The 26,059-nt window shown below is 49.3% G+C and overlaps 2 protein-coding genes and 1 long non-coding RNA gene across 4 annotated transcripts in view; 2 read left to right on the top strand and 1 right to left on the bottom strand.

Annotated features, from left to right (window-relative positions):
- Positions 1-4,159, top strand: part of IP6K3 (inositol hexakisphosphate kinase 3) — a 22,749-nt gene extending 18,590 nt beyond the window's left edge. Inside the window, exons 5-6 of the mRNA XM_058733604.1 lie at positions 539-714; positions 2,636-4,159. Of these exons, the coding sequence (XP_058589587.1) occupies positions 539-714; positions 2,636-3,103 (644 nt within the window). The 3' untranslated portion in view covers positions 3,104-4,159. The remainder of the gene's footprint in view (positions 1-538; positions 715-2,635) is intronic.
- On the bottom strand, positions 3,871-12,246 carry LOC131514051 (uncharacterized). Of its 2 annotated transcripts, none has more exons than XR_009262909.1 (3): positions 12,086-12,246; positions 9,059-9,110; positions 3,871-4,454 (listed from the first exon to the last, which is right to left on the bottom strand). It is a non-coding gene; the product is annotated as an uncharacterized LOC131514051 (long non-coding RNA). The 2 variants fall into 2 exon arrangements; XR_009262908.1 differs by lacking the exon at positions 3,871-4,454 and adding an exon at positions 8,402-8,777.
- LOC131514050 (ubiquinol-cytochrome-c reductase complex assembly factor 2) lies at positions 11,959-26,059 on the top strand. Its single transcript, XM_058733605.1, has 4 exons — positions 11,959-12,133; positions 22,116-22,190; positions 23,098-23,167; positions 25,878-26,059. The coding sequence occupies exons 1-4, from the start codon at positions 11,996-11,998 to the stop codon at positions 26,003-26,005; spliced, it is 411 nt and encodes a 136-aa protein (XP_058589588.1). The 5' UTR covers positions 11,959-11,995; the 3' UTR covers positions 26,006-26,059.

Raw genomic sequence — 26,059 nt, 5'->3', positions numbered from 1 at the left:
TCCTCAGGCTGCCATGTTCTCAGTGAGCACATTTAGGCTTGCAATGCCCCTTTGTCAGCGCCGGGCTCCTTCCTGCAAACGAGTGACTGGTTTCACAGTGTTTACTAAGACACATCTGCAACCCTAATCCCTAAGAAGCTTTTGCAGGATAATTACTCCGCTGAAATTAATATTCCTGCAACTCATCTCCAAAGCTAACATCAACCCACTTCTCCCAAAAGGTATTGGCCCATTCAGTGACTTGAGGTTTTAGCCTTATGATTTTCTGCCATAAAATGTAAATTGGGCATGGCCTGCCAGGGATTTCACGCCCGCATTTAAATTTCAACCTCAGAGCAAAAAGGAAAAGGAAAAGCAGCTCACAAGCTCATAAACTCCCCCTAAGTAAATGGACTTATTAAAGCAGCCTGCAAAGCTAATACCTGAATTCTTAAGAGGGACGCCAGACTTGTCTGTAAGGAGAGAAGGGAGAGAAGGACTGGCACTCAGGGTGGGGGCCTTCACGTCCTCGGAGCCTTCCTGAACTTGGCGTGACCAGGGTTTCTGTTGCTGGAAAACGTCGTGTCACAGTACAAGTACCCCTGTATCCTTGACCTGAAGATGGGGACCCGGCAGCACGGGGACGATGTGTCCGAGGAGAAGAAGGCCCGTCACATGAGGAAGTGTGCTCAGAGCACGTCGGCCTGCCTGGGCGTCCGCATCTGCGGCATGCAGGTAGGTGGCAGAGGGCCCGCTGGAGGACGGGGCGTCCTGGCACGTCCACTGTGGGGCAAGGGTGTCTCCCAACTGCCACCACTGCCCACAGAGCCCTTCGCTTGGGAAGCAACACAGGAGGCAGTCGGGCACAGCCCTTCCGCCCCGGAAATGCATATCCTGGTCTGTGACACGCTGGGATTTTTTTTTAAGAGACACTTTCAGGATAGTGGTGTCAAAAATCCACCATTTTTTAAACTCCATCTCAGGGTCTCTGGCAGCTGAACTTCCCGGCAGCCACGTGGGTCCTGCCCACAGTGAGAGCAGACCTTTGACCGCAGCGTGTGAGCAGGGGCTGAGGAAAGAGCTGAAAAGGAGTCTCTCCACTCACTCGCTCACTCGGCGCACTCCGCTTCCTCAATTACTTGAATGATAAAGTCGAACCTCTCCTTCTCAGGGGCTGTTGAGGCACTCTGCTCTTTGAATTCTTATTAGCCATTCCTTCTTCCTCCTCCACCTTTTCTGCTTTTCGCTGCCTGTTCTGGTTAGTGAAGTGGGAAGGTGGTAACCTGTTCAGCGGAGGCAAAGGAACGGTTAATTTTTTTATTGCCCAGACTCTACCCTGTTTTTTGCAGCTCTGATGTGGCTTGTGGCAGAGGGGCTGCAGAACGGGAAGAATAAACTTTCCCCACGCGTTCACTCTTACAGTCTATCTCCTCAAAGCAAAACCAGACACCGATTTGACGGTACACGTTCAAGCTTTCCTTAATTGAAACTGCCACCCCTTGAAGCTGGAAGTTGAGTCTATAAATTTGTTGCACAGATGTCCCTTGGGAGGCTTGGAACGCAGTCCTCAGGAGAATGCAGTGTGATGATTTGGGGTGTAAATGGAATCTCTCTCTGGACCTCAAATCTTCTGAAATTGATCTGATTTATTTAGACAGTGACACCCGTCGTGTACTTATGACGGCTAATTTAGCAGCCGATCTCCAGCCCTCCAAAGCAAGTCTATCATATCTTTCTGATTTTTTTCCACACTGGTAGAAACATATCACATAATCTGAAGGCAGGAAAGACCTGAGAAACTGTCTTGGCCAGGTATGGGCTGCCCTTCCCAGGTGAGCCAGGGAAAGGTGTGCCAAGTCATGGCCATGCCAGCCACTGGCCTCGGTACAGCCTCTGCCATCTGAATGAAATGGGAGAGGTTGCCACTGTCCCCCCAATCAGCATCTCCTCCATCTGCTCCTTTCCTGTGGCCAAGACATGACAGGGGAGGGGAGAGGAGCTGGTGCCAAGGAGGACCCACCAGCCCCACAGACCTGCTGTGAACCACCCCCCACCCACCCAATCCAGGCTCCCCTCAGCTGCACTGGCTGATCCATACCTGATCGAGCCCATCTTTTTATCTTTTTCTCTTCAGTCACCCTGCTCTACCCCAAGAGCTCTGACTATTTCCTTAGAATCTGCAGAGAAAGGACTTTATAAACTTCATTGGGGAAAATTGAATCTAGTTGGCTTTCCAAGGCCATTGGCTGTGATTTCAGATTCCTGCTAAAGCTTACTAGCTTGGGTTTGCTAATATTTGAATTGAAGAGGGCCAGAAGCCAGGGTTTAAATCATGATTTGGAGGATGACATTGGAAATTCACAAGAAAGGCAATCCAAAGCTTTTCCTCATGGGTGGAGGGTCACCTCTGTGGGGTGAAGGATCTTTACACCTTGGATTCCTATTAAAGGCTTGCACAGAAAGCATTTTAAAATGTGAAAGTTCCACTGGTGCTTGATGAAAGATCATCCTTCCATTCATTTCAGCCACTCTTGCCCTGCATCTCCCGGAAATCTGTTTATATATCACGTTAGCTTGTAACACTGCAACCATAGCAGGGACAATATTTTTTTTAAGTTGGCAATTCTTCACATTTTCTTTCTCTTTTTATTGGAAGGTTTATCAAATTGATAAGAAGCACTTTCTCTGCAAAGACAAGTATTATGGAAGAAAACTCTCTGTTGAGGGGTTCAGACAAGCCCTCCATCAGTTCCTGCATGATGGAACCCGCCTCCGGACAGAGCTCCTGGAACCCATCCAGCGCCAGCTTCGGGCCCTCCTCTCGGTCATTCGGAACCAGAGCTCGTACCGGTTCTACTCCAGCTCTCTCCTCATCATCTATGATGGGCAGGAGCTGCCAGAAAGGACCTCAGAGGGCCTGCATCCTCCGGAGGCTCTGCAGCCGGACCACGGCAGCTCTTCTGGAAGCCTCTCCAAAGTTGACATCCGGATGATCGACTTTGCTCACACAACATACAAAGGCTCCTGGAATGAGCATACCACTTATGATGGACCAGATCCAGGCTATATTTTTGGCCTGGAAAACCTCATCCAGATCCTGCAGGATATTCAAGAGGGAGAATGAGGCTTGTTGGGCCTATCCAGATTTTTCTGGAGCGCAGATATCAAAAGGGACCTATTGGCAGCCGGGGTACTCTAGACACTGTTAGAGGTCTTTGTAATCATTATATCCATGTTCGAAAGCCATACGTGGCATATTAATGGCTGCTAAAGAAACCAGCTCTGGAGATAATTCCATGTACTCTGGCATCTTATGCTAATGTTGGTCGTCAGAGGCTGGACACGCAGTGTGAAATGGCACCATTTTAGAGTATACTGGAAGGCTGCAGCTTGAGTGAGAAGCCAGCATTACAGTGAGATTCTGGAGAATTCGCATTTAAAAATGCTTTTTGTTGTCATGCTGAAGTCTTGGCAAGCTGTGAGGCAAAAAACTCTACTTGAAGAAGACTCGAAGAGGGCGTTCATGAGTGTATGGCTTGTCTGCTCGCATGGGCTGCCCACTCCAAGGGCAGATACAACATTATAATGAATGACTGTCTCTTACCTTCTTAAGAGGCATTCTCTGTGGGGCAGGAAGAAGTGGAACAGATCTGCCCATCTCACCACCTTCCTGCCCAGGGTCTGAATGGACAAGGTCAATCCAGATACAGCCCAGGCAAATCAAGACCCCAGGTTCTCCATTGTTTCCTGTGGAGGTAAGGGTCTCTTTCTAGACTTCCGGGTACCTATTGGAAGTGATGACTCTGCCAGAATCTGGCCACAAAATGGCTCTAACCATGAAATGCAGCTTCCAGGTGGGGGTGGATTGCACAAAAGAATGAGCCACTGATGTTACATTACACTCCCCGCTTTCTATTTATTTATTTTGGGGGTGGGGTGGGGGAGTCAGAAGAGAGAAGCCTGGAGGGCCAAAGAAACCAGGCGCAATGTTTACAAGACTGGTGGACAAGTGTAAATACGGAACAAAGAGCAAACAGTTCTAATTAATTCCTTCTTCTGCAGTGTGGAAACCTATTACAATGCCCTTGAGTCGAGCACTAAGATACGTTACCCAATTAGGGAAATAAATTTGTTAATAAAATTGCTGAGGTCACCAGTGATTATTTGGTGCGCCTTATTACCCTTTCTGTTTGTTTATTCTGATCATCACAGTGCACGAAAGTTCCAATTTATGGCTGACTAGAGTATACAGCAAGAACAGTTCACCGATTTCCTGCAATCCTTTGGGGATCCGTGGGTGGGAAATGGTGGCTAATACAATATTTCCATGCATCTACAAGGCAGGTAGCAGGCCTGGGAAGTAGGTGGTCCTTTTATCTGAACTTTAGACAATACAGAGTTAAATAATTTCTGTATTCTCGTGGCTAATTACCATCAACTTTCCAAAATCCACATTTAGAGAAGGAAAGAGTGGCCTGGATAAAAAAACAAAAAACATTGTTTAATTTTAGGATACATTATATAGATTTCAAAGCAAGTTAACTTCCCTAATTAGGTTTGGCTGAGGTAACGATGTGTTAACTTGCATGCTTTGCACCCATGGTGGGAGAAGTGAGTCCAAGTATGTTGGGTAGCAAAAGGAAGTCAGCCGAAAACTAAATATTTGCTAATGACAAAATGGAGCCCTAAATGCTGCTTTTTCTAGGCCACTTCCTTGCTTGAAAATCTGGTTCACCAAGTCCAAAGCTCCCTGCCTTCGCTTCTGATTCCTGCCCCCGTTCTCAGCCCTGGGTGCTGTGGGACCTGCCTGAGGATGAGGGGGATGATCAGCTAGAATACAAGTCTTTTAGGGCTGGCCACCCATGTCACTAACTGTGCTGCCATCGCTGTGCTCACTCTTGCCCACATGACCCTTCTTCCCTTTAGTCACTCCTTTATCTGACAGTACCCTTCATATGAGGACTTCTTCCTCCTCCACCAATCACTCAAGCCCCAGCCCAAATCCCCACCTGCCCCTGAAGATGTCACCAACAAAAGCGCAGTTTGTCGCAAGGGGCAAAGTTGGCTAGTGGTTTTAGATTGTGCGTCCCAGACCACTGGGCTCACAGGGGTCGCTGCTGTCTGAAATGTATATGAGGCTTTGCTGACCCAGCTGAATGAGTCAACCCAAGCACCATAAACCCGGACAGAAGGAGAAGAACAGAGACGCATGGAAAGTAGAGAAGATGGCGGCCATGTATGTATTTGATCTCCAATGGGAGTTTACTTTAAAATGGCAAGAGGGGTGAGGGAGCCCTGAATATCTAGTAACCAGCAAGGGTACACCGACCTGAGAAGCTCTCCCCTGTCCATCTTTTTTGCTAAGCACTGGGGAAGATCCAGCTCTTGGGAGCATAGATTCTAGTTGAGGGGGCAAGAATAAGACACATGAACTGACGACAAACCGCATAAGACAGTACCCAATGATACAGAGGATTCATCTGTGTGGTGCAGATGATCAATCCTAAGAGTTGAAGAGGTCGGCTGACAGACAACACACATCATAGAAACTGTCGGAGGAGGTGAGACTTCATCTGGGCGCTGAAGGGTGACAAGAACAGGGAAGGGGTTGGCTGAGTGGAGGCAAGGAAAAGTCCAGCATGCTCACAAGTCTGCCAAACCATCCAGAATGAGGATTCTGTGGTTGGGAGTAGTACAATGAAGAGTAGAGAAGTGGAGTGAGCCCAGATGGTAGAGACACTTGAAAATCTGGCTGAGTAGCTCATTCATTTGTGATTTCATTAATCTGTCCTTCCTTCCTTCCATTCATCCATCCAACAAATACTTTCTGAGTGCCTGGTACATACAGCACAGTGCCAGGGCCGATGTAGAAAACAAGGAAGAGTGAGGATCATGTCGTTATCCTTAAGAACCTTATGACTTCAGGGGCGCCTGGGTGGCGCAGTCGGTTAAGCGTCCGACTTCAGCCAGGTCACGATCTCGCGGTCCGTGAGTTCGAGCCCCGCGTCAGGCTCTGGGCTGATGGCTCGGAGCCTGGAGCCTGTTTCCGGTTCTGTGTCTCCCTCTCTCTCTGCCCCTCCCCCGTTCATGCTATGTCTCTCTCTGTCCCCAAAATAAATAAAAAACGTTGAAAAAAAAAAATTTTTTAAAAAAAAAGAACCTTATGACTTCATAAGAAAGTGAAGCCTCTCATATGAAAATACCATGGCGGCTTCGACAAGGCATGGGAGCCGTTTGCTCAGCCATACAGAGTGCTACCCAGGAGAGGAGAGGCAGTTAGGGCTCACTGCCATGTGGGGTGATCATGGAGGTGTTTGAGCTGTGCCTTGAAAGGGAGGCAAGTCTGAGAGGTGATTAAGAAGGCAGGTATTATCGATGAGCGTGGGAATAGGAATCAAGGGTTTTGCTCAGGGAACAGCAGCGGAGGGTGTGGGCCACAGGGGCTAATGTGAAGAGGTACTAAGAGAGATAAAGATAGACCTGGAGAAAGCCCAGCACTTGAGGACTGAGAAGGACCTCCCAACCTTCCACCTCTATTGCTCCCTCTTGCAGGAAGCCCAGAAGGGCCTCCTGGCTGGCTTCCCTTTCCCGGTGCTGGGGAGCGCTCTTCTCCCTTGAACTGAGAAACATACAGGGATTAGTCAGGGTGGGTTAACCGTTATAACAAACGCTCCCCAATAACAGGAGCTTCATGTTACAATCAGGTTTGGTCAGCAGAGAGCCTCCGCTCCACACAGTCATCCAGGGACATTTCATCTTGTGACACCACCACCTTCAATCAGCCTCAAGGACTAAGAGTGAGACAGCACAGAGAAGGCACGCACACATTCCATAGGCAAGAACCAGCCATGCATGGGCCCTGCCCAGATGCCAGCAGGCTGAGATGTAGTTTGTGTGCCTGGAAACAGGTTTGATGAGACCCCGGTCAGTCTCTATTATAACCTCCAGGATCCTCATGTCAAATTGATACCTGATTTAAGGAAGGAGAAAGAAAGACACAAAGAGCACATAAGGGGGCACAGGGGGCAACAGGGGCCTGGCAGTGCCAGAGCTGCGGGCCCTGAGCAGATCCTTCCCCCGGCCATGTCCTCATACAGTGAGGGTGAGCCCAGAGCGCTGGTGGACCTGGTTCACGTCTCCCTACCTCAGCTGCCTCATCTGCCCCCAGGAGCTCTCACTGGGTCCTCGAGACAGGTGATGCAGAGGAATAACCTTCTCCTGACCTCCCCCCCAAGGGGGGACAAGGGCAGCCTGGGAGCCAGTCACCCAGCCCTGCCTCCGCCCTCTGTCGTCGCGGTGTGATTGAAGAGGAAGCGACAGTGTTATTACAGCTTTTCCATGACGCAATGTCATCAGGAAGCCCTGGGCCTCTGGACAGCACCCTGGCAGTCCCATCGCTCTTCCCAGCTGCCTGGAGTCTTGTAGCCCATGCTGGAAAGTGCAGGAAGCGGTCTAATAAAACAAATGGCCAAGCAAGGCCACTCATCAGCAGCTCTTCAAAATGATCTAAACTTCTGACTTTTGATTTAAATCTGCATCCACTGTGGCCAAAAACAGAAAACAGAAGATGAGGGAAGGAGCTGAAATGAAGGCATGGGTGCCAAGAACCGGAGGGGAGGGAGGGAGGGAGGGGGAAGCAGCTCTGGGACAATACCAAGTTGAGCACCAGCCAGGCCGGGCTGACTTGTGGCCAGGTTGGGTCCTTTTCATTAGGCATCGCTCAGAACTTCCCTCTTCTGTTCCTAGGCTGCCCTGGAAAGGGACAGGAAGTTTGAGGGCTAATCTGAATCCAGAAATCGATCTGCTCCTGATTTGCCCTTCACCCTTCTCCCTCAGACCTCTCAAGAGAAGAATCTTACAGGGGCGTCAGGTGGGGCCTGGCAGGCCAGGGGACCCGGGTCTGTACTCTAATGCCGTCTGTTCTCTTCAGATCGTTTACTGAGAGATGACTGTACCGCCAGGGCCTGCTGTCGAATAGTGACTAGTGTTTTGCGGGGGCCAAGAGTGGCAGGGCCACTCCTTGAACTGGGGGCCAGGGAGGACCTCTCTGAGGTGACATCCACTAGAGCAGAGTGAAGGGAGGGAGGCAGGGCCCAGGGCAGAGGACAGACGTCTCCACAGAGCGGAGGGGCTCTAGGTATGCTGGGCTGTGATTTAGGACCCCACCGAGGCCTACCCCGGCACACCTCAAACACCCGCCGATCTTGGTAAACAGCTCACCTCCGGAAAAGGGCCACAATCTACTGCCAGCCCGACCCTTGCCGGGCTTACCTCTATGCAGGGGCATTAAGTGACTAACTTCTCCCAGGCAAATCCAGACCCACTTTTGGTGGTAACATATCTGCATATTGCAGCCAATCATTTTCTCTGGTTGAATAAGTTGAAGGAAGAAAAATCAGGCGATTGTGCCCCACAATACAGCTAAGTATTTAATTCGTTTTTAATGTTTACAGTATTAACACCGGCATTACAAAACGATATTTTTACTTTCAAGCGATTTAAATCTGCAATTCGGTGTCTCAATTACTGGGATCATTATAACCTGAAAAACTGAAGCAACGCTCGCTCCCTCCTCTCCTCCCCCTGTGGTGCCGGTTTCTATAAGGAGCAACCGGGACTCCATGGAGCCCAAATACCCATTCCAAATGGATCAGGAGGCACAGCCCTGGTAGAGGTTTTCAAGAAGCCAGGGGAGGTCGCAGTCGGTGTGGAGTGAGTGACAGCAGGCAGGTGGGTGTTAAAATGGTCATCAACTCTCCGAGGACTGGCACTAACCAAGTCACATTCCAGGCGGTTGCCTATTAATGTGTCCAGAATGGTGCTGGGTGACTGACAAGCCAATGAGCTCAGACTCTGGCTCCAGCCACCCACAGGCATGAGAAGGTGGAGGGCACAGGTAAAACAAGACTGGAGAGGACCCGAGCCCCTCGGGAAACTACAGTGTGTCCTGAACCACACCACACATGCAGTTCACGGTAACACTGCAGAGAGGCCGGAAGGGGCATCCTGATGGAGGGGGCGAGAGCGGGGGCTCTGGAAGCCACTCAGCTAGGGTGCAAGTCCAGGTTTTGCCACTTACCAGCTAGTGACCTTGGCAAGTCCTCATCCTCTCTGTACCTCAGTCTCCACCTCTGTAAAATGGGGACAATGGTGGTACTTCTGAGCGCCATTATGAGGACGAAATAGCCAATATTGTGTAAGGCGTTTGCTGTGTGCCTGACACACAGCAAATACTCAGTGAGTGTTACTTTATCACTTTAATTCCCATTTTTTAAAGAACTGAAGCTCAGAGAGATTAAATAACCCACCCAAGGTTGGCTGCTCCAAAGACCTCTGCCGCTCCTGTGCCTGGAAGCCACTCCTGCCCCTCGTGTGACTCCGGTCTCTCTCAAATACAGGCTCCTCCAGACCACCCAGACCCCACCCCTGTCCCAATCGCTGTGGACCCAGCACCCTGCCTCGAATCTCTCCCTAGCACTTACTGTATATGAAATTATCTTGTTCCTTTATTAAATGACTTAACACATTTAAAAGCACTATTTTCATCGTTATAGGACATGTGTTCGGTTTGTTGCCCATCTCGTCTGACTTAAATGTAAAACCCACAGATCCGGAGGGGAGAATGGAGGGAGGCGGAAGCAGCTTTGGGACGATACCAAGCTGAGCGTCAGCCAGGCCGTGCCCTCGCCCGTCTTGTGCAGCATGGGGAAGGAACTCAGGACTGGCTTCATGGCTGTGTGAGCTGTGCAGTCACACAGGGCCCTGCGCTCCGAAGTGCCCCACACTTGGTTTAATGCTCTGCTGTTATGGTCTTACAATTCTTAATAATATTTTAACAAGGAACTTTACATTTTCATTTGGCAACGGTCCCCCACAAATCGTGTAGACAGTCCTGAATGAATGAATGAATGAATGAACAAGCCCACATTCCAACCCAGGTCTATAAGACTCCGAGGCCTCACTACTGAACCACCAAGCCCAACAAGATTCCAGTGGGGGTAAGAGAGGTGGGCAGAGCAGTCTGAACCAGGGGCAACCACAGCCTGCCTAGAAGACATTGTGATGGGGAAGGGAGAGCCTTAGAAGCAGACATTGGTTTGAGTTTCCTAGATGTCTAGTTGTTCTCAATCTCTCATTCCACTTGCGCCTCAAGTGGGGTGAAACCATTTAATGCCACCTAATGCTACTCTTCCTCTCACTGAACGAAACAGGGACCTCAGACCCTGCCTCCTAGGACACTGTCAGCCAGCCATGTGCTCTTCGAAGCCACAGCTGTGGTCAGGCCTCAGGCAGAATGACAAGGCCTCTGGGCACCCAGCACAGCCCTAGGCGCCTGGAACTTGACAGTAAACAGATACAATCCTTGACCTTTTAGGCCTGGGGTTGGCCATCAAAACTATGTGGCTATAAATACAGCTGATGATGAGAGCAGGGAGGTACTGTTGGACCGGGAACGAGGTGAGGGTGCCCCTGAAAGCCTCATTTTTCCACTCCTCCTGAGCTCTTCTAACCTCAGGTAGGCACCCCCTGAACTCACTTACCTCAAGTGAGCATTGCACACCCCAGGTCCCCAGTGGTTCTCGTTCAATAGGTATTTACTCTTAAGGCCTTCAGAACAGTTCAAAGCTGATCCTTGCTAAAATCATTCATTGATCTTTCCTCAAATTAAACCCCTCCCTCCTCTTCTCTCTCCCATTTCTGCCCCAGGCCTGGCTCTTACTGCTCACGTCCCTCCATTCCCACTTATCCAAATTCTAACCAGCCTTCAAGGTCCAGCCCAAATGCCATCTCCTTCAGAAGCCATCTCCGATCTTTCTCCCCTCACTCCCCCGAACAGCTAGAAGTAGTATTTCTTTCTCCAAACTCCCCAGCATCCTCTAACATTTCAAGTAAGGCCCTCGTGACTTTGAACTTTGGGTTGCGTATTCACTACTCCACATTCTACTCCTTGAAGGCAAGAGTCTCCTGGGTTCACCTTCACAAAGTGGGCAGGTAAGAAGAAAGAGGTTCGGAGAAGCTGAGTGTTGTAAGCAGAGGATGGTCTTGGCTAAATGCCAGGACAGTGAAGCTACAGAGCAGGGCTGAGGATTTCTTAAGGAAACTGGTGGGGTTATCTTGGGAAGAAAAATGATGGGTGCACCTGGGTTGCTCAGTCGGTTGAGTGACCGACTGACTCTTGATTTCAGCTCAGGTCATGATCCCAGGGTCCATGGACAGAGCCCCTTGTCGGGCTCGGCGCTGAGCATAAAGCCTGCTTGGGATTCACTTTCTCTCTCCCTCTCTCCCTCTCCCCTGCTCACGCTCTCTCTTAAAAAAAAGAAAAAAGAGAAGAAAAGGAAAAAATGATGACATTCCACATGATGTTGCAGCTGGAGATGTAAAAGAGAAGACTTGGTAAAACAAGTTTCCGAGGCTGAATCAACCCAGCTGACTTCACTCAAGCTGGGAAATCTGTGCCTCCCATGGAAAAGTGCCTGGTGTGGGCAGGGGGGCGCTATGAAGGGATACTAATATGGCTGGGTGAGAGGAACAAAAGCTAAGGAGCAGTACCAAGTGGTAGTGACAGGTACAGGGGCTGTGAGAAGAGAGAAGGGGAGGCGAACAACTTGTGCCTGCTACATGATTAAATTCAAACACATCTTCATCGAATAACAACCCGTATTTACATGCAAATGTATTCGTTTATGCAAATTAGCAGAGGTCTCAGAGGAAGTTTTTTAGTCTGGCTCTTGTGCAGTCATTGAAAAAGAGAAGCAAACCTGTCCCTGGGGTACTCCGCGTCTGACTTGCCCCTGGGAGCTGGGCCGGCTCCAGGAGGAGGAAGGCTGAATTAGCTCCGCGAGCAGAGACAGGAGAGCAGCGCCCCCATCCGGAGAGCGCCAGGGCGCCCGCGAAGTCGCGCATGCTCGTTCCTCCCACCCACCCCATCTCTTCGGGAAGCCGGAGAGCCTAAGTGCGCAAGCGCCACCGGCCGCTCCGACTCCTCCCATGAGGGCGGGGACAAGCGGGGCCCAAAATGGCGGCCAGCCGCTACCGGCGCTTCCTTAAGCTCTGTGAGGAATGGCCAGTGGACGAGACCAAACGGGGCCGGGACTTGGGCGCTTACCTGCGGCAGCGGGTGGCACAGGCCTTTCGGGAGGGAGAGAACACCCAGGTGACCGGACTGTGGGGTCCTCCTGCAGCGGGGAGGCGGTTGGGGCGATGGGAGGAAAGGACGAGGCAGGGACGGGGCCAACGAGCGGCTTGCCGAGGTGTTCACGCATGCGCGCGCCTTCCCACCCCGGTCGCACGTGCGCGCGGACCCTCCTGTACCCCCGGGAACTGCAGAGAGCGACGACCCAGCCTTTTATTCAGTGCTCTCATCTGGCTGCATTTTGGAGTGACTGAAGAAAGCTTTTTAAAAGTCTAGATGCCCGGGACCATCCTGAATCAGAACCACTGGGGGTGGGGCCTTGGCCTCAGTATTTTTTAAAGTTCTCCAGATGATTCAAGGTGCAGCCAGGGTTGAGACACACAGCAGCAGTCGTAGACAGTGACAGTCGCAGGCTTATAGCTCCCCCGACACGGTGCTGGTACCTCGCAGTGTTGTGCACTGACGTTGAGCTGAACCTCCGGGACCTCTGTAGGGCCTGAGCTAAGCCTTTGTGTGCTACCTGGGCCCCTGTTAGCCCGTGCAGCAGGTTTGGGACCTCAACCCATGCCCCTGTGTGTAAGTAGTAGACCTGATTCTTGCTATCCTCCAGGTTGGTGTGACGGCAGCTCTGGGACTCATTTATAAAGCACATCTTCGTTGAGCATCCACCATGTGCTAGGTGCTGGGGAGACGGATGAGGTCCTCTCTGCATCTCAGCGTGAAATTTAAGCTTAAATTCTAGTTCGGGACACAATAAGGAAGTAGACCTATGTAAAGTAGTCCAGATCAGTACTATGCTGGGTGTAAAACAGTAGCATGATAAAGGGGTACTATTAGTTATGGTAGAGGAGGACTTGCTCGGGAGGTGACACATAGATGAGACATAAGGGAAGATGAGCTGAACTGATACTAGGTGGGAAGGGGCATGCCAGGCAAAGGTCCTAGGCGGGAAACTGATGTGTTAGGGAGCCGAAAGAAAGCCAGAGTGGCCGAAGAGGAGTGAGTGGGAAGGAGTTTGCTAAGAGTTGAGGTCAGAGGAGGACAGGAGCCAGGCACAGTAGGGTCTTAATGGCACTGGCTAGGAGTTGGATTTTCTCATAAGGCCAGTGAGAAGCCATTGGCGAAGTTTGTGGAGACTTGAGTGTCCTAATTTAGTTGTTTTAAAAGATCATTCTGGTTGTGTGTGGTGAATGAATTATAGGGGGCAAGGATAGAAACAAGGAGGCCAGGGGTGCCTGGGTGGCTTAGCCGGTTAAGCGTCCAACTTCGGCTCAGGTCATGATCTCACGGTTGGTGAGTTCGGGCCCCGCGTCGGGTTCTGTGCTGACAGCTCAGAGCCTGGAACCTGTTTCAGATTCTGTGTCCCTCTCTTGATCTGCCCCTCCCCCATTCGCATTCTATGTCTTTCTGTCTCTCTCAAAAATAAATAAACGTTTAAAAAAAAAAGGAGGCTAGAGAAAAGGCAAGAAACAGTGGTGGTTTGGATGAAGTTAGCAGCACAGGAGATGGAGTGGCCAGATTCGGCTTGCAGAGTGAAGGTTGCTTCAACAGGACTTGCTAATATAGTGGATGTGACGTAAAGGAAAAAAGAGAAACCAATGATAACACCTAGATTTTTTTGGCGTGAGCAACTGGGTGGGAGGAGGTGCCGTTTATCAAGATGGGAAAGACTAGATGAGGAACAGGTGGGGTGTGGGAAGAACATCTTGAGTTCGGTGTTAGACATGTTAAATTTGAGATGCCAAGTGGACTTACCTCCAAGTGGAAATGTCAAGTAGTCAGTGAGATATTTGAGCCTGGGGCTCAGGCAAGAGGTCAGAGGGAGGAAATGTGATACATAAACACACAACCTGAACTTTTGCCAAACTTGGCCAAGACCTATCAAAGCAAGGACATGTTTTTTTTTTTTTTGCAACTTAGCCCAACACAGAGCCAAGCCAGCCTACCTAACGGAGCAGGAACATGGCCAGTGGCATCGTTGAAATCAGATTCCAGATTGGGTAGAGAGCATGGATGGAGTGTCTGGTTCAGGGCTTGTGAGGAGTGAGGCACTACACTGACACGCCTTTTACAGCGGTCTTCACTGGTCTGACGTATAAAGATCTTGAAAGCAAGAACTGTATCTCGCCCCAACTCTGCAAACTCCATAGACTTTCTAGGATTCTGCTCCCTACGTCATTTTAGTGTGAGCTTCCTGAGAAAAGAGATGGTGCCATTTTTATCTTTCTCCCCTGTCTAGCATAGTTCTTGACACATAAAAGACAATCAGTAAGTGTCTGGATAAACAAATAAATGACTGATTGGTTATGGCTCATGAGGTAAAAATCATTTGAATATGGTTCCAGATGTGGCAGAACTAGATGGACAGAAGTAGTGAAGAGAGAGAAGGAATAATTCTGTGTCCTGAGTGGTGAGAATTAATTTGAGAGCTTGCTGTGCGAGAGGGGGGCGGGGGGTACTGTGGGAACTCCAGAAGAGGGACACAGCCTGGTCCTTACCGCCAAGACAGAGCCGGGCAGATATGCAATTTACGCTACTGAAATCCAAGTGGTAAAACCAGCCAGCAGTGAGGCTGACAGAGGCTGGAGCCTTGGGGAGGAAGTGTGATGTTCGCCTACTTGACTTAGTGTAAGAGGAGCCAGAGGAGGAGGGTAGAGCTTTCTCTTTTGGAGTTGTCATCCTTTGTCATCACTTGGGGAGATAGTTCTAATCAGTCGAAGGCGCACACAAATTTGAGTCACGGTTTTAGATGCAAGTCATGGCTCTGTTGATGGTTCTGGAGCAGCTGATGAATGCATCCCTAGTAGAGCAACCCAGTATATCATGATGGCAGCGAGCACATTACTCAGGACCACTGTCATGGTACCTCATCCTGATGTCACCTGAGGATGCTCCTGGGCTTCGTAAATCTTGGTGATAATTTTTAGAGGGAGCAGCCCCTTGCCAGAATTGAGAACAGCACTGTGAGTCGCTCCCGCTGACGCCCGCGGGTCATCTATAAACCTTGAGAAAGAGAGGTGGTTCTTGTAGACTTTTCATTAAGCTGGCAGCCGGCAGCAGGCATTAGACCCGGTTGGCTGATTGGTGTGGAGTTTCTCCTTGGTTATGCCAGTTGCCAGAAACACAGCGACTGGAGGGGGAGGCGGCTCTAGTCCACAGCCTCCTTGTTCCTGTAGAGGAGAGAGGCAGGCAGTCCTCTCGGCCTCTTGGCTTCCTGCGTCTTAACAATAACACTGAATACATGCCTGGCACATTGTGCATGCATCATCTCATTTAATTTAATCCTTAGTGCAGCTGACTGAGGCAGCCATCGCTTATTCCCATTTTACGGATGAGAAAACAAAACCAGAAAAATAAAACAGCCTCCTCAGGGTCCCGTGGGAGTTAGGTGGCAAGACAAGTAAGCAGCAGACCCAGCTGTTCTGGCCCTGATCTTTCCTCAGCTGCCGTTTCTCGCAAGTTCTTTCTTGTTAGAAAGTCCCCTTGGTCCACAAACATCAAGCCACTCCTTTTCCCTCGTGCCCTGCTCGAGCCTTTTTGGACCATGGACAGTTTCGCCAAAGAATTAAATACCTCCCTGTGTTTACCCACCTGCTTTTCTTTGCCCCGGCCATGACCTCCCTAGGGTGGATGGGAGGAAAGATGACCCTCGGGTGGGACAGCAGTGCAGGAGAGCCAGACTCGCTGGAAGGCAAAAAAAAAAGCCCTTCAGACTTGAAAGCAGAGTACAGAAAGCACTGCCTCCATTTATTCCACCTCAGGATGCCCTTTGGGGAGTCTCACAGTCCACCCAGAACCCACCAAGAGGGAGGTGTGGTGGGAAGCAGGAACACACTCAACGCCTCTTACACCCTCTGTCCTTTTGTACAGTTTTTTCAAAGTTAATGGTTATGGGCTTTGCCCCCTTTGAATACAGTTTCTTCAAGAAACACGTACCCTGCCACACCAAGAGCTTAATAAAAGAACCTCAATGTGGAGGAAGGTGGCAAAACAACCGTAATTGTTCACTTAAGTACAGGGAAAGGAGCAAATCCTTCTACTGAGTTCATTAGGTACCCAAGCAGCTTCCTTTAAGCTCCCCAACTGCACACCAGCACCCACTAATCCAGCGTGGGGCACAGCTGTGAGGAACAGCCCGGAGATGCAGCCATCCGGGAAGGGGCTTACCCACCAGTGAGTTCTTGTATTATGTCCAGGTTGATACCATACCCACCTCGTTTGGAAAAACGTTGAACTGTGTTCTCAGGCTTGCAGTAATGGGAATGCTAGTTCCAGTTCTCAGAGGAGAATGTGAAAGTGTGTATAGAATTCTGTTTTCTCGGTCATCCAGCGGAGCCCCGGTCTTCGGCATTCCTGTGTGGCCAGGAGCTGGCTCCCAGCTTCCTGGCATGTGCTGGCAGGGGTAACGCTGCCTCCGCGCTGCCTGGCCCATATGTGGGCCCCCCGAAGGCAGGTTTTTGAGGAATGGGCTGAGGACAGATCATGCTGTTTTTGGTTGCGATATTGAACCCATTGCAAAACAGGAGTTACGAGGAGAATCCTCTCTGAGGCGGAATGCAGACGTCTCCATCTTTCCTCCTCTCCCAGGTCCAGGTGGAGCTAGAGTGGGGTGAGGTAGTGTTTAGACCTGGGGATGGCAGTCTTCTGTGCTTGGTTAAGGATGCAGGTGCTTCTCGGTGGGGGACAAACTACTGACCACTTTCAGTGGGTCTCCGCTTTACTCAGAGCTCTTTGGGTCTGCTTGTTGCCCTCTGGACAAGTGGCAGGCAGGTTTGTGAGGCCTTCACCATCCTCTGATCCTTGGCGCCAGCCTGAGTTTTGCCTCGCACCACACCCCAGCACCATACCCTGGCGTAGGGTGTCTTCTCTTGCCTCCCAAAATGGCTACGACCCAATTGGCTACGAACCAATAAGTGGTTCTTAACCCTTGAGGATCTCGTGCACTGTGGACACCGCCCCCCAAACACACAAGGCTCGCCAAGGTTTGCTGCCTTCCCAGGCCCTCCTGTGGTGGCTCAGCTTAAGACCCTGCTTGTCTTTGACCCATGCATCCTTGTCCCCTGCCTTTTCACACGTCCTGCCAGCCACTCCTCTGATCCGTATACCACCCCAGGCTCAGTCCTAGCCTTGCCAGGACGCTCCTCAGTGCGGGACTCTGGCTCCCCCTCGCTCTGTGAACTGTCACCCGCGGTGAAACTTGAGACCCCTGCCACACCTGTCCTGTTAGCCAAGCCTGGTGACCCGCTCCAACCTCTGATTTCCCGTTAACTCTGGCTCTCAGTTACACGCTACCCCGGAGCCATGTTTGATTTTTAATGAGCGCATGTCTTGTCTCCTCAGCATGATTGCCAACTTCTCCAAGGCCGAGGCTGGGTCTTTATGTCCCCTCACAGCCCCTAGCAGAGCATTCTGCATAGTAGGTGCTCAAGAAATAGATTTGCAACTGAAGGGAATAGGCTCCCATAACGGAATGAACTCATTTCAAAAGTTCATTACCAAGCCATGAAAACCTTTCTTCATAGATCCTCCTGGACTGAATCCAGCTCTACCTTAATTAGCAAAGCAATTTGCGACACCCTTTCCCAAAAGTGCTTATGCGTCCCTTTGTGTGACTAGAATCAGGGCCGCCGTGTGTACCAATTGCAGTCACCACCCAAAATTCAATTTTGAAAATCTACATCAGTGCCTGCGGCACTGATGTAGATTTGTATGTATAAAAGTTTAATATGGTAAAGAGAAATACACTGACGACTGAGCAGGGGAAATGCAAAAGGAGCAAAAATAGAGCCATAAAGGACACTGTGTCAGTTGCACATCTATTTTATTCACATTTAGGGAGCAGAGCTGAATTTTTCATAATGTCCCACTGCTGCCTTTCTCAAACCCAGAGCTGCTATTAGTCCTAAAATGTCCGTAATCTCATTAGGTGTGAATGCAAAATCAGGTAATTTAAAGCTTGTCTATAAGAATATTTCTAAAAGTGCACAGTACATTTCATCAGGAAAACTGTATATTTCAAAATTCAGAAATGTTTGTGCTGGCATCTGTGAATAAAAGTGTACGATGTACAAGTGTGGCCAGGCTTCTGGAATTAGAAAGATATTTCTCGATAATCTTTTGAGCAGTAACTGAGACTTTTTTAATTGCTGAGCTTGGGTTGGCTGTGCCTGGGACCCAGAGTTGGCCATGGCCACTTCTCTCCTTAAGCAGTAACATCTGGCCAGAAGTTGGCATACCTAGTTCTCATCGCCTCCGTCAAGCCACTTTTACAGCCTGATAGAGACATCTGACTTCAAATCAGAAGTTGGGTGACAAGTTCATTTTTTGGTGGTTATTGTCAGGTGTTTGGTTCCTTCTTGGATCGTTAATGGAGCACCAGGCATTATGTAAAATATCTAGGAGACTGTGTCTTTACTACTGAAGGAATTTTAAGAGATGGAAAAAACTCAGAGGATCCCTTTGTTGTTTGCACTCAGTCCCTGTGTTCTTTGCCCTCCCAGGAGCAGTGCTCTGCAAGGGTGACCTCAGCCTCCTCCTGTGCCCTTCCTCTGCCCTTTCAAAGAAGGGAAAGGACAGGAAGGGAGAGGACACCTGTCACCCACTTGAGGGTGTATGTGGTAGGAGGTAGCTGAGTAGCCCTGTAACAAATTCTCATGGTTAGAGAAGTTGGAGGAGCAGCAGGAGGGGAGCTTGCATGGGCAAGATTTTGGAGGGTGAGGATCTGGTCAGAATGGGGGTTTGATCAGGAAGCGCTGTGTTGGTGGCCGAGGAGGGCAAGTCCAAGGTGGGAACCCCTTTCCTCCACTTGGGTGGGAAGGTGGTCGGATGGCGGTAAGAGGGGAAGGTCCAGATGGGCGGCCACCAGGTGAAGAATAAGTGTGACAGATGACTGCTCACTTGGCAGAAACCGAGGGTTGGTGTTTCATCCCCGGCGAGCTGACCGCGGAATGCTTGGTGACTGCCAAGAGCCACAGGTCAGAGCCGGTGGTTCGGTCAGGTGCGGCGATTTTCCCTGCCTATGTTACTCCGTCTCTAGCCACGCCCCAGCCATCACACTGGCATCACTGATCCACCAAGAATGCCATCACTGCCTTTTCCCTGGACATGTGCTTAAGCCTGCCCTGGGCCTGGAAAGCCCCCACTCCCTTCTGTAGCCATGACCCTCCGGCCAGTCTTCCCCGGCAGTGTCCACGGCACCCTTCATGCCACTGTCACCAGGATTATCACTGTCTCCAGGCTTGTCCTGAACTGTTCTGCTCTTTCCTCTTGTAGTTTGCAAGCTAGAGGCCTGTGCTTCCTTCTACAACTATTCACTACCAGTAATATTAACAAAAGCTAATCGCTCACATTTATCAGTGTTCCAGGCCCCGAATTCAGAGCAACCCAGGCATTACCTCATTTTTCCTCACACCGCCCTCAGAAATAGGGGCTATTATTATCTTTTCTTTTAAAAGAAAGGTTAAGTTGGCGGGTATGCTTCAAAAATGTCAGTGCTTGAAAGACAAAAGAAAGGCCGAGGCACGAGGAACGATCCCAGCTGAAAGGAGAAAGATACACGACAGATAAATGCAGTAGGAGATCCTGGACCAAAAAGATTTTTTTTTCCTGTAAAGAGTATTACTGAGACAATTGACAGAATTGGAATATGGATGATGAACTAGATAAAAGTGTCATATCAATGTCAGATGTCCCGTATTTGATCACTGAACTGTGGTTATGTAAAAGAACGTCCTTGTTCTTAGGAAACATACTGAAATATTATGGAGTAAAGGAGCATCGTGCTCCAACTTACTATCAAATGGATCAGAAGGAAAATGCATAGAGATGGAGAGACTGATAAAGCAAATGTGGCAAACGTTTTCTTTATAATTTTTTAAATTTATTTTCAAGAGAGAAAATCTCTCTCGAAGCATGCGTGCACACGTGTGTGAGCAGGGGAGGGGCAGAGAGGGAGACACAGAATCCGAAGCAGGCTCCAGGCTCTGAGCTGTCAGCACAGAGCCCGATGTGGGGCTTGAACCCATTTATTTATTTATTTGTTTGTTTGTTTACTTATTCATTCATTCATTCATTCATTCATACATATTTATTTACTTACGGACTTAGTGGGAAATGTTTTCTAAAGTGTGGGAGGCAGGGGGAATTGCACGATTCGCCCAACATCCTGTAGCTAGCTGATAAGTGAAGGAGCCAAGATTCAAAGCTAGGCACTGTGACCCTACTGCTCTCCACAGCCACGGAGACCTGCTCATACACAGGGCTGAGCACGCCACGGGTTCTCGGTGCGCGATCTTTACATGTGTAAGTGAACTCATCCTCCCAAGAACGAAGACAGCAAGCAAAAGATGAAATGCGTGATTTTCTTTTGATAATTGACAGAATATTCTTCAAAACTTTGTGCTGGCATTGTTCTCATTCCTTTTGTGTCATGTACCTTCTGTTCCCCTACCTTCCGTGTTAGCTCTTGGTCGCACGTGCTCTGCTGAAGCCAGGATGTTCCATGTGCTTTCCTCCAAAGTGCATCCTTCAGAATTCTGCTCCAGCTGGACTTTTCCCTGGAAGCGCTGCCCCGCAGGGGTCAGAACGCGATCTCTGGTAGCACATTTCCCCATCCATTCTTTCTGTCCTTCCCTCAGCGCCAATCCACTCAAAGAAAGACTTTGATCATTATTCAGCGAACACTGGCTACCTCCCCAGCCCAGAATCCTCTCTCTTCTGATGTGGCTACCTGGGCATTCTCGTGATGAGTGGCCTGAACCCGGGGATGGATCAAATTAAACTAAGTGATGGATCGTCTTTTTTGTTGGCAATAAAGTGGAGACCTCATTTGACACGCGCACAGAGGCAGGAGCAGAGCTGCCTTATTAAAACGCTTAACTACTGATTTATTTGTGCTTTGCCTTCTTCGAGAAAGGATTTAAGTTGGAAAAATCCATCATTTGAATTCTGGGGAAAAAACATAAAAGTGAAAGTTTTGGTTTTGTTTTGTTCTTCTGGGGAGGTTTCAGAATTCTTGGCAGAGTAATATAAGGAACTGTAGATAAATAATAGCAAGAGCAGAAGGAAGGGAAAACTAAAAAGAGGTATGAAAGGGGAAAAAACACTTCACATCTGCACGGGCCCGTCTTTCCTGGAATTTCCAGCAGGGGCACCAAGGGTATTTCTTGTTTTTTTCCCCCTCTCTATTCACAAGGCCTCAGTGTTCGGGCCCTATCCTTTCCAGCGGCACTTAATTGGACTCTCCTTCTTGGTTCTCCTCAATTCAACTGTCTCATCTTAAAATACTGCCTTCTTCATGTTTCTTTCCTTATAAAATTGCAGCGGCTCACCACAGATGAGCGCTCACACGATTTTCTTTTTTCTTTTTTGCCTTTCCTAAAAGAATATTTAATACATTTCATATTGAAGGTTTAACTCAAAAAGCTCCTTCTCCCACCCAGGTTCTTACTGCATATTCGGGCCCTCAGCCAGATTGGTCTGGTCTGAAGCATAGATAGCATTCCTGCCTCCTCTTGCTCACACCATCCCCCCACCCGGAAGGCCTCTCAGCTCTCCCTTCTGCTCCCCAATTCCTTTGCATCCTCCAGAACCCAGCTTAGTGTCACTTCCACCATACACTGAGCACGGGAACTCCCCCTCCTCTGGTTCCTTGGAGCCCACACTCTCCACCACCACTCCCTGTCATGAGATCCACCCTTCTGATCATCTATTTTGATTGTGGTGCATCCCACTGCAGCCGGTGTGGGGGTACACGGGTCCCAGATGCCAGTTGATGGATGGAGTTTTTCTGCAGGTTGGGGAGTTGGTGAGGTGGAGCCATTACAAAAAGGTGATTTCTAATAGCTTTCTAATAGCTGGAGCTGTAGGCCAGGTTTGCCTCCCATGGAGTGAAGAAGCCAGTGCGGAAAGCCTTCTATAAGCGGGGTCCTACCCAGAGGTGCAGACACAGCGTGAGAGGCGGGGCTTATTTGCCTACTTCCTTGGGGGGTTCTTTGTTTTTCAGATCGCTGAGCCTGAGGCCTGTGATCAGATGTATGAGAGCTTAGCACGACTCCATTCAAACTATTACAAACACAAGGTGAGTGGGCCAGTCTTTTATATCCCCAGCCCTCGGACTGGAAATGACCAATGAGAGTGAGTGAAAATCTGATTATACAATCCTTTGTAAAGGATCATGGTTTTGCTACTTTCAGATGTAACCAGTAATTTCAAGCAAGCCAACAAAGGCGCCTGGTAGAGGCTTTTAGGTCACCTAAATAAAAGCTATTTATAATTTCGAATAAAGGCCATGTGTTTTATATGCCAGTGCGTGCCCAGGGTGTATCTGACAACCGTTGGGTCTTACACATATTTTCGCATCTACTCTGATGGAACTGGTACTTCCCCACACTCCGGTGATAAAGTTGGGTGCTTTGGGAAAGTCCTGTCAGACAAAGCTGGGCTTTTCCTCAGCCCTGACATGATTACTGTCAAATTCCACTTAGTGTGGTTTTTCCCAAGCCTGAAAAATGTGTTCAAGTGACTCCAGAAATATACACAGCCAAATGCCTAGCCTACAGGGAAAAGGGATTTCTTCTAAATCCTCATAACTGAGAGTGTGGTCCGTGAGCAGCAGCACCGGCGCCACCTGGGAGCAGGTTAAAAATGCAGGATCTTATATGCCAAGTAATTTGGATGTAAATTTAAAAAAAATAAAATTAAAACAAAAAAAAAAGAAGAAGAAATGCAGAATCATGGGCCACACCCAGACCTCCTGAATCACAGGCTACATTTCAAGAGGATTCTTGCGTACGCTCAAGCGAGGCCAAGTCTGACCTCTAGGTGGCGCTGCTCTTCTCCCAGCCCAGTCTCTGGCTTCCCAAGGCCCAGGCTGGTGAACTTTGCCCGGAGAGCAAGGCTTCCCCCCAGGATCATCAGGTCTCAGGTTGTGCTGCAAAACTAATCTCTCCCCCACCGTCTCTCTCCTCTCTGGCCCGTATGACCAGTACCCTCGCCCCAGAGACACGAGCTTCAGTGGCCTGTCCGTGGAAGAGTACAAGCTGATCCTGTCCACAGGTATTGACAGCACAGCTGCCCTTTCTGGTTGGTTTGCAAATGATTCTTTGAGTTTGAGCAGCCAAGGGGAATAGTCTACTAAGACCGCTCTGCTTGATGGAAATTCTTGTGGAATAGCCCAGAGGAAATTCTGAAGCTTCGGGGCTCATGCTTTTTGGCCGTAAAATATGGAGAAGGTCAAAGGTATTATTTAAAAAAGAAAATCCATCTTCAGAGCTTTTAAATTCAAAGCGTGCAGCAGGGAACCGGGGAATACGTATTTGCCAAATGGAAGTAGTTGAAATCAAGATGGAAGGAAAATAATTTTATTTTTATGGTCCTAAGGGGGCTTTATAAACAATGAGGGTTTTAATTAAAACAAAAAGCCATTCAATACACTTGTATGGGGATATCCGTCTGAGAGTTATCTGACCCAGGGGACATGGTTTGTGGGTTAGATATGGGTTTAACTAGGTGTGTTTGGGAGTTGTTGACAGACCTCGATTAACAGAAAGGAAATACCCTGCCTAGCCCATCCCCTCCTTACTTCCCCACCTCCATTGTCACTGGACAGGGAGATGGGGGGAGTGGCAGGGGGAGCCTGGGTTGAGGTAGGCAGGTTCTGGAAAATTACTATTTTTATCGCCAAGGATACCCTATACAAAAATAGGCTAACCTTTTCTGCAAGGGCATGGCCCTGAAACATTTGCCTTTGGGTACTCTAGAAATTTCTCTCTCCTAATCCTCTGGCAGCCTTTCAGCAACCAAGTTTTGGGGATTTGGCCTTCCAGAGAACTCTTACCTTCTGAACAGATAAAACCTGGTGGTATCACCTGCTATTGTGTGTCAACTCTGATCCTATTTTTTGTTACAGTACTCTGGAAAACCGGGGTAAGGATAGTTTGGCCAGGCGGAATTCCTTTATCGACGGTTTTTTCAAATGTACACATAAAATTTTTCCCATGTTTCTGGGCCCATGCAGTTACCAGTATTGGTGCACAGGGTCACTCTGAGGGCTCTAGAGGGTTTGAGCAAACTTTGGACTTGAAACTAGAATGGAAATAAGTTCCAGAGGCCCAGCCTCCACCTTCTTGTTGGCCCCTGGACACCTGTGTGAGTTGGGGGAGAGCAGGCTGCAGCAGACGAGGGGGGCACGGAAGACTCCCCACCACTGGCCTGTGCTGCGGCTTGTTCTGGCCAGAAGTTCAGCTCCAGCAAACCTGCTGATGGTTCGTTTTCACAGTAAGCCTCCTATTTTTGTTGCGACCGTGTGGCACGGGCTTACTGATTGTTTCCTCTGACAGGGCAAGAATACACCTTGCAGTGTTTGAGGGCCTAGCGAGTCTGAAATGTGACTGAGGTCTGGGTCCCAAGCATGTTCACCTGGGCTTGGGGCCATGGGAGACTCTAAAAGAGGCCTCGTGGCTTGTGAGTGGACAGGGACCGCCCAGCATCCCACTTCACGCCCACAAGAAAACCTGGAAAGATTTCAGGGTGGGATGTTGGGCTCGTGGCTGAGGTATAGCATATGTCCTGACTTAGTCAAGAGCACACTGACAATAAACGTAAGCTGCCTTTTTGTTCAGAAGAGCTGTTCTTTTTTCTCTAGAAGTTTTGCTAACTGATGAAAATCTAGGCTATGAAATTTAAACAAGATTATGTGAAAATCTAAATTTAAAATACAGGTAAAATTAGGTGTCATAGAACTTTAGCCCTGGAGAGACTTTAGACCAGTTGTTGGTTCTCCACTGGGGGCAAAACTGCCACAGTCCCGCATGGACGATGTCTGGAGACATTTTCAGACGTCACAGCTAGGGGCCGGGTATGGGGGCTGCTACTGACATCTAGTGGGTAGAGGCCAGGTTGCTGCTAAACATCCTACAACGCGCAGGTCAGCCCCACAGCAAAGGACTGTCTGGCCCAAAATGTCAATAGTGCCAGGACTGAGAAAGCTGGTTTTGATTCCTTTGGGGCGTGAGCGTGAGTGTGAGCGTGTGTGTGTTTGTGTTCTTACACAAGGGCCTCACCAGCTCTCACTGGCTCCCTGCTGCCTTCATAGCTATGAAGACTGCCGCCTCTTCTTGAGTGTGGGCCAGCTGCCAGGGAAATTCCTCTATTATTTCTTTTAGTCTGGACCTTTTGAGGCAGGCGTTTTTATCTCCACCTTACAGATGAGGAGCCCGAGGCTAAGAGGGTTAAATCACTTGTTTCCCAGAGAGGAAGTGATCGTGGGGACCCCAGTCCATCTCCTTCCCCAGTGCCTCTTCAGCTCCGCTGGATGTGATGCAGAGCTTCAAATCCCACCTCCACCACTTCCTGGCTGTGCGACCTGAGCAACTTACCTAACCTCCTTCCGCCTTCATTTCTACATCTGAGAAGTGGAGACAGTATGGTCTGTGTGTTACAGGCCAAGTTTTGAGAGAAAGTCTAAGGGCCATGGGTCATGTCACTGACAAGGGCAATACCGTTTCTTTGCTGTTCTCTGGCACCGGGTGGAGACCACTGGAAGGGGCAGGATGTTCATGTGGTGCCTGCTGCACAAGTGCTGCATCCACACGAGTTATTTTGCTGTCACCCTGTCTTGATTTGCTTATCAGAAGTTGGGGGCCACGCTTCCCTCTTTCAGGAACATACTGTGTAAAAATCAGGGTGTGCTCGGATGGGGCCAATTTACATATTCATATTGTAGACTTCAGTCTCTTTATTTATTTTTTGTCTTCCCCTTTTGCAGACACCCTAGAAGAATTTAAGGAAATGAATAAAGGCATGTGGAAGAAGCTGCAGGAGAAGTTTGCCCCCAGGAATCCCGAGGAGAAGCAGAAGGCCTGGGCCCGGTCCTTATCTCGCCCGCGCACCTAAGCGTGGAGTCTTGTACATCGCCATCATAAATAAAACTGCCCTGATTTCCCCATC

The sequence above is a fragment of the Neofelis nebulosa genome, chromosome 6 (assembly GCF_028018385.1).
Source record: "Neofelis nebulosa isolate mNeoNeb1 chromosome 6, mNeoNeb1.pri, whole genome shotgun sequence".
Classification (NCBI taxonomy): Eukaryota; Metazoa; Chordata; class Mammalia; order Carnivora; family Felidae; genus Neofelis; species Neofelis nebulosa.
This window is presented reverse-complemented; position numbering and strand designations above follow the sequence as displayed.